Genomic DNA, 8,411 nt, shown 5'->3' with positions numbered 1-8,411 from the left:
GAAACGAGCTTCCTATAACTTTCTCAGCTGTCCTTACCACTCTCTGTATGGACCTTCCATCCTGAATCACGGGAAGCGAGCTTCCTATAACCTTCTCAGCTGTTCTTACCACTCTCTGTATGGACCTTCCATCCTGAATCACGGGAAGCGAGCTTCCTATAATCTTCTCAGCTGTCCTCACCACTCTCTGTATGGACCTGACTCGCAGGAAACGAGCTTCCTATAACTTTCTCAGCTGTCCTTACCACTCTCTGTATGGACCTTCCATCCTGAATCACGGGAAGCGAGCTTCCTATAATCTTCTCAGCTGTCCTCACCACTCTCTGTATGGACCTTCTATCTGAGGCTCTGCTACCACCAAGCCAGACAGTGATGCAGTTTGTTAAGACACTCTCCATCGTACCTCTGTCAGAAGTGGCTGGGACAGAAGGAGAAAGATGTGCTCTCCTCATCCGACACAAGAAATGCAGACGCTGGTTTGCACGCTTCACTAAAGATAACGTATGAAGGGACCGTCAGATGGTTAGTTGGCTGCACTCCCAGGTACTTAAAATGGGACCAGTATTTCTGTGTTTTAGCAAGGGGGTTCTTAAGTGAGTTGTGCTCAATTTTACGACCTTTTTTTGCCGTAGTTGTTAAGCGAACCCCTGCGGTCGTTAGGCGAATCACGCGGTCGTTAAGCGAATCTGGCTTTCCCCCATTGACTTTTAGGTTAGGAAGGTTGCAAATGGCAATCACCTGAATGTGTGAATGTCGTAAATCCATGCCAGTTGCCAAGCACCCAAATTTTGATTACGTGACCACAGAGAGGCAGCATCGGTTACAACTGCAAGGATTGCTTCTAAGTCCCTTTTTTTCCAGGGCCGTCGCAACATTAAACGTTCCGTTAACTAATGGTTGCAACCTGAGGATTTCCTGTGTGGTTGCAACCTGAGGACTGCCTGTGTAATGTTGCTTGCAGCTTGTAAGGTTTATTTCTTTTTTTAACAATATTTAATAGTAGTAGTAGTAGTAGTAGTAGTAGTAGTAGTAGTAGTAGTAGTAGTAGTAGTAGTAGTAAAGTTGGAAGGGATCTTGGAGGTCATCAAGTCCAACCCCCTGCTCAGGCAGGAAACCCTATACCATTTCAGACAAATGGCTGTCCAGTCTCTTCTTAAAAACTTCCAGTGTTGGAGCATTCACCGCTTCTGGAGGCAGGTTGTTCCACTGGTTAATTGTTCTCACTGTCAGGAAATTTCTCCTTAGTTCCAGGTTGCTTCTCTCCTTGATTAGTGTCCACCCGTTGCTTCTTGTCCTGCCTTCAGGCGCTTTGGAGAATAGCTTGACTCCCTCTTCTTTATGGCAGCCCCTGAGATATTGGAACACTGCTATCATGTCCCCCCTCGTCCTTCTCTTCATTAAACTAGACATTAGCCAATTCCAGCAACCGTTCCTTATATGTTTTAGCCTCCAGTCCCCCAATCATCTTTGTTGCTCTTCTCTGCACTCTTTCTAGAGTCTCAACATCTTTTTTTACATCGTGGTGACCAAAACTGGATGCCGCATTGCAAGTGTGGCCTTACCAAGGCCTTGTAAAGTGGTATTAGCACTTCACCTGATCTTGATTCCATCCCTCTGTTAATGCAGCCTAGCACTGTGTTGGCCTTTATTAGGTTTTATCAAGGTAGGGGAGGGATAGGGTCAATATGGGTATTGGGGTTCAGGGTAGGGTTCAGGGATGGGGTTAGGATAAGGGTAGGTACAACAATGGGGTTACCCCCCCAGTAACATTTCCACGCTTTAGCAAGCAGACTATTGTCCGGATGCAAGTATTCAATAACAATAATTAGTATGATAGCAAATGGCTATAAGCAATAAAAATAACAGTGATCATAAAGCATATCAATTAATCAATAAATATCATCCATCTTGTTAAAGTTCACCATCATTTCTCGCTCGTTCGCTTTGCTAAACCATTGGTAGAAATTTTCCCATGTTTTAAAATCGACTGAGTCTTCTTTCTCTTTAATTTCTAAAGTTAATCTGTCCATTTCTGCACATTCTTAAGATTTTCCTAATTATGATCTCGTCAGATGGTGTGTTTTCATTTTTCCAATATTGAGCAAATGCTATTCTCGCAGCTGTAATATTAGAGAATGTATTATTAAAATATTCATTCTCTTTCCCATAATTGGATCCTAATATTCCTAACAAAAACAGTTCTGGCTTAAATTCTATCTTTATTTCAGTCATCTTTTCCAGCCGTATATGAACCTTAAACCAAAATTATTATTTTTTTCACTAGGACATACCCACCAGATATGGTAATAGGTACCTGGATTTTGCTTACGCTTCCAACAATTATTCGAAACATTTTAAAACATTTTCGCTCATCTTACTGGGGTCATGTGCCATCGATAAAACATTTTATATAAATCTTATTTCTTGATTAAATTTAAATGTCCTTGGGTTTCGAGGCTGAGTTCAGTCCCTGTTCACCTGTCTCTTGACGCTCCAGGTAATTTGAGGCAGCTGATTGACAGTTCTGCCCAGAGAATCGGTAGCCATCCAGTGGAAAGAGGAGAGGCATCTACAGCTGCAGAGGAGGCTCAGTCTGATCTGGGGTGCCGGTTCGTTCCCCCTTCCCTCCTTTGACGCCTCCCTTCTGCCATTTTCTCCCCCATAGGTCTCTGAGAGCCGAACGAGGCAGGAAGAAGCCCGATCTGCTGTCGGAAAGAAAATTGGAGAAGAAAAAAGGTAAAAAATAAAATAAAAATGCAGGGGCCATCTTTGGGTGACCAAGGACCTTGAGTATCGTTTACTTGCACGTCGGAGGTCATAGAGTTGATGGCAGCCTAATAATAATAATAATAATAATAATAATAATAATAATAATAATAATAATAATAATAATAAAGTTGGAAGGGACCTTGGAGGTCATCTAGTCCAACCCCCTGCTCAGGCAGGAAACCCTATACCATTTCGGACAAATGGCTGTCCAGTCTCTTCTTAAAAACTTCCAGTGTTGGAGCATTCACCACTTCTGGAGGCAGGTTGTTCCACTGGTTAATTATTCTCACTGTCAGGAAGTTTCTCCTCTGTCAACCTCTGTTGACAGAGGTTGGGCTTGAACAGAACAACAGACTGGGAAGGGACCCTGGAGATCTTCTATTCCAGCCCCCTGCTCAAGCAGGAAACCCTATCCCAGTGGTGGCGAACCTATGGCACGCGTGCCAGAGGTGGCACGCGGAGCCCTCTCTGTGGGCACGCGTCATCGCCTCAGCACACGTGGTCTCTAAAAGTTCTCCATCACTGACCTAAGGCCAGCCAGCCTGGAGCCGCCATTGGGGAGCCCACCATCCCACCCGCCAGAGACGCCCTGGATGTCCCCCAACCCTGCCCGGCTCTCACAGGTGTCCCTCCCCATAAGCAACGTCGAGGTGGCCATGCCCACCCTATCTGCCACAACTACTGCAGCCACGCCCACCCAGTCTGCCAAGCCCACTGTAGCTGCACCCGCCGAGTGGGCCACACCCACCCGGCACCCGGCGATACTAAGTGGGTTTTGGGTTGCAGTTTGGCCACTCGGTCTTTAAAAGGTTTGCCATCACTGCCCTATCCCAGTGATGGCAAACCTTTTAGAGACCGAGTGCCCAAACTGCAACCCAAAACCCATTTATGTATCGCCGGGTGCCCAGTGGGTGTGGCCCACTCGGCGGGCGCAGCTACAGTGGGCTTGGCAGACTGGGTGGGCGTGGCCACTGGATGGGTGTGGCTGCAGTAGTCATGGCAGATTGGATGGGCATGGCCGGGGTGGGCGTGGTCACCTTGACGTTGCTTATGGGGAGGGACACCTGTGGGAGCCGGGCAGGGTTGGGGGAGATCCAGGGGGTCTCTGGCGGGTGGGATGGTGGGCTCCCCAATGGTGGCTACAGGCTGGCTGGCCTTAGGCCAGTGATGGCGAACGTTTAGAGACCACGTGTGCTGGGGCGATGGCGCGTGCCCACAAAGAGGGTTCCACGTGCCACCTCTGGCACACGTGCCATAGGTTCGCCACCACTGCCCTATCCCATTCCAGATAAATGATCGTCCTGTCTCTTCTTAAAAACCCCCAATGTTGGAGCCGTCACAACTTCTGGAGGCAAGGAGTTCCACTGGCTAATTCTTCTAACTGTCAGGAAGTTTCCCCTTAGTTCCAGATTGCTTCTCTCCTTGATTAGTTTCCATCCGTTGTTTCTTGTCCTGCCTTCAGGCGCTTTGGAAAATAAATTGACCCCTTCCTCTTCTTTGTGGCAGCCCCTCAAATACTGGAACATTACTATCGTTTCCCTTTTCGAAATATTTTCAGTCTTTCCTCACGTTGGGAAGACATTGGGCTGTGGACTGTCGGCTGTCAACAGCACAGGAGGCTTCGGTTGCCACAAAAAGGGACATTTGAGAAGTGCCCAGCCAGTTTGGGCCCCCGTTGCTCTCAGCCGGGTCTTTCCATTGAGGTCATCAAGTCTAACCCTTGTTCAGTGCAGGAATCCAATTTAAAGCAGCCTCTGACTGAACCCCGTTGACAAAGGGGACATTGTAAGACTCCTTCCACTGTTGAGATTGCAAGGGGGTGGTTGGTTCAGAGAGTCAAATCAGAAGAGCCAGGACCCCTTTGATTGCCTGGACCTAGAGCAGATATATGCCTAGCCCAGGGGTCTTCAAACATGACCCTTTTATGACTGGTGGACTTCAACTCCTAGAATTCCTCAGCCAGAGTCCCTGAGGTAAATCAAAGAGTATACAGGACAAACAGAGGAAAAAAGGTGGGAAAAAGGGAAACGCCCCCTTCATACCCACAGCAACCAATCAGAGTGTAGATTGCCTCATGCATGAGTCAGCACTCTCTAATTCAGGGGTCTTCAAACTTGGCCCTTTTATGACTGGTGGACTTCAACTCCCAGAATTCCTCAGCCAGAGTCCCTGAGGTAAATCAAACAGTATACAGGACACACAGAGGAAAAAAGGCGGGAAAAAGGGAAACGCCCCCTTCATACCCACAGCAACCAATCAGAGTGTAGATTGCCTCATGCATGAGTCAGCACTCTCTAATTCAGGGGTCTTCAAACTTGGCCCTTTTATGACTGGTGGACTTCAACTCCCAGAATTCCTCAGCCAGGCACGCGTGCCTGGCTGAGGAATTCTGGGAGTTGAAGTCCACCAGTCATAAAAGGGCCAAGTTTGAAGACCCCTGGGCTAGCCAGTCAATGCCCCTGTAGAAGGAGCTGCTGTGGGAATCCATCAGGCTAGTGGGGCAGACTTTTTTAAAAAAACGTTCCTCCCCCTGCAGAACCAACCGTTGAAGAGAAGCTTCAGAAATTGCACAGCGAGATCAAGTTTGCCCTCAAAGTGGACAATCCGGTAAGGTATTTGGAGCCGGTTTGGGTCTAGTGGTTAAGTTACCAGGCTAGAAACCAGGAAGTTGGTGAGTTCTAGTCTCGCCTTAAGCATGAAAGCTGCCTCGGTGACTTTGGGCCAATCGCCAGGAGTCAGGGAGTTCTAGTCCCGCTTTTGGCCTGAAAGCCAGCTGGTGATTTGGTCCAGTCACCAGGAGATGGAGAATTCTAGTCTCGCCTTAGGCCTGAATGCCGGCTGGTGAGTTGGGCCAATCACCAGGAGATGGAGAATTCTAGTCCCACTTTAGGCATGAATGCCAGCTGGTGATTTGCTCCAATCACCAGGAGATGGGGAATTCTAGTCCCGCCTTAGGCCTGAATTCTGGCTGTTGAGTTGGGCCAATCACCAGGAGATGGAGAATTCTAGTCCCACCTTCAGCCTGAATGCCAGCTGCTGATTTGGGCCAGTCACCAGAAGATTTAAGAGTTCTAGTCTCACCTTAGGCTGGGTGATTTGGGGCCAATTACCAAGCGACCGTGAGTTCTAGTCCCGCCTCGGGCACCCAAGCCAGCTAGGTGATTCTGAGCCAATTGTCAGGAGAGGGGAGTTCTAGTCCCACCTTAGGCTTGAAAGCCAACTGGGTGACTTTTGGGCCAAGGCATCTGTCTCGGCACAACCCACCTCACAGGTTGTTGTCATGGGGAAAAGAGGAAGAAGGAGTATTATATATTTGCTGCCTTGAGTTACAAAGTCAAGAAAATTCTAATAAATCACAAAACACTCCACCTTGCTTTGCTTCCAGTTTCAGGGGCAGGAAAATCTGACTTGTTGAGTCAGACTTCAGATATATTCCCCATCTGAGTTGGCTAGCCAGTCAGCTCCTTCACATAAGCTTCAATCCCCCTTCCTAAGATAAGATAAGATAAGATAAGATAAGATAACCTTTATTGTCATTTTTTTACTGTGGGCACAACGGCACACATCAAAAATGAAATTTAGTTGCCCGCTCTCAAAAGTGAAACACATACATGACACACACCCCTAAACATACTATATACAACATGTGTATAGACCCACACGCCTACATATACATAGCAAATAAATATTAAGTACTGTCCAACGGATATTCGGCGATCCTCTTGTTCCTTTAAGTCAGTGTTTTTCAATCATGGTGACATTAAGATGGGTGGGCTTCCACTCCCAGAATTCCACTCCCAAAACCAGCATGCTTTACTTGGGTGGGCTTCCACTCCCAGAATTCCCCAGCTAGGTTTGTTTAAGATGGGTGGACTTCCACTCCCAGAATTCCCCAACCAGCGTGCTTTAAGATGGGTGGGCTTCCACTCCCACAATTCCCCAGCCAGCATGCTTTAAGATGGGTGGGCTTCCACTCCCAGAATTCCCCAGCCAGAATGGTTTGTGTTGGGTGGGCTTCCACTCCCACAATTCCCCAGCCAGAATGAATAAAGATGGGTTTCCACTCCCACAATTCCCCAGCCAGCGTGCTTTAAGATGGGTGGGCTTCCAATCCCAGAATTCCCCAGCCAGTGTGGTTTGCATTGGGTGGGCTTCCACTCCCAGAATTCCCCAGCCAGACTGCTTTACGTTGGGTGGGCTTCCGCTCCCAGAATTCCCCAGCTAGATTGCTTTAAGATGGATGCACTTCAACTCCCAGAATTCTCGGAATTGAAGTCCATACTTCTTCAAACGGGCAAGGTCAAGAAGCATCTCCTTCATTGTTGAAGGACACCTGAACATCCAGGTATATTTTTCTCCTGCTCCCCCCCCATTCTTGATTGAAGGCCGGAGTTTCTCCAATCAAGCCTGAAGGACGGCTAGCCTGGCACCGTTGCCTTGACTCCCCGTGCCCCTCCCTTCCTTCTTGCAATCTGATTCGCTGCCAGGCACGCTCTTCCCGGGACTGTAAAATCAGATCAGCCCATCTGGGGGTCCACCCACGAGGGCCGTCAGCTCACCCGATCCTCTTTTTTCCTCTTTTTTAGGACATCAAGAGGTGTCTGAGCGCGTTAGAAGAGCTGGGCAGCTTGCAGGTCACTTCGCAGATCCTCCAGAAGCACACTAACGTCGTGGCCACCCTGAAAAAGGTACGTGGGGGCCACGGAGGGTGAGAGTGGCTGTTTTCCTCTCTCCCTCCCAGCTTGGGCACTTAGTCCTCAATTTACGTCAGTTCTTTTAGCGGCCGTTCCAAACGGGGCAAAACTCACTGAACCGTCTTGCTTAGCGAGAGAAACTTTCGGCTCAAATTGTGGTCGTTACGCACGGGTAGTCCTCGACTTAACGACCGCAATTGAGCCCAAAATTTCTCTTGCTAAGTGAAACATTTTTTTTCCTTTTGACACATTTTACGCCCTTTCTTGCCACAGTGGTTAAGTGAATCATTGCAGCTGTACAGTTAGGAGCACGGTTGTTAAGTGAATCCGGCTTCCCTCCATTGACTTTGCTTGTCAGAAGGTTGCAAAAGGGGATCACGTGACACCCCCCCTCCAGGAACGCTGCGACCGTCGTAAATAGGAGTCAGTTGCCAAGTGTTCGAATTCTGATCACGTGATGGTACAACGGGACCACCGTGACCTGGATGGCTGAGAATTTCCATAGATATTTATTGACTGAGCGACACTGGCTGGGTTTAGCTAACCACATCAGCTAAAATCGAGGTGACCGAGGTGTGAAGACTAAGAAACCATCATAATAATTACAAAATAAAATAGGGATAGGGATAGGATAGACTGGTCTAGACTAGACTAGACTAGACTAAAAATAAGAATAGAAGAGAAGAAAAGAGAAGAGAGAATAGAATAGAATAGAATAACAAAATAATAAAAGAATAGAATAGAATAATAATAGAATAGAATAGAATAGAATAGAATAGAACAAAATAATAGAATAGAGTAGAATAAATGAAATAGAATAGAATAGAATTGAATAGAAAATAGAATAGAATAGAATAACAAAATAATAGAATAGAATAGAATAGAACAACAAAATAAGAATAGAATAGAATAGAAAATAGAATAGAATAACAAAATAAGAGTAGAATA

The 8,411-nt window shown here is 47.1% G+C and overlaps 1 protein-coding gene across 1 annotated transcript in view; it reads left to right on the top strand.

Moving 5' to 3' along the window:
* The window catches only part of HDGFL2 (HDGF like 2), a 36,411-nt gene that overhangs the window by 26,152 nt on the left and 1,848 nt on the right, over nucleotides 1-8,411 (top strand). The window contains exons 12-14 of the mRNA XM_015827312.1: nucleotides 2,666-2,736; nucleotides 5,306-5,376; nucleotides 7,356-7,457. Of these exons, the coding sequence (XP_015682798.1) occupies nucleotides 2,666-2,736; nucleotides 5,306-5,376; nucleotides 7,356-7,457 (244 nt within the window). The remainder of the gene's footprint in view (nucleotides 1-2,665; nucleotides 2,737-5,305; nucleotides 5,377-7,355; nucleotides 7,458-8,411) is intronic.

Source organism: Protobothrops mucrosquamatus, unplaced genomic scaffold, assembly GCF_001527695.2.
Source record: "Protobothrops mucrosquamatus isolate PMUCROS unplaced genomic scaffold, P.Mucros_1.0 scaffold3608, whole genome shotgun sequence".
NCBI lineage: Eukaryota > Metazoa > Chordata > Lepidosauria > Squamata > Viperidae > Protobothrops > Protobothrops mucrosquamatus.
This window is presented reverse-complemented; position numbering and strand designations above follow the sequence as displayed.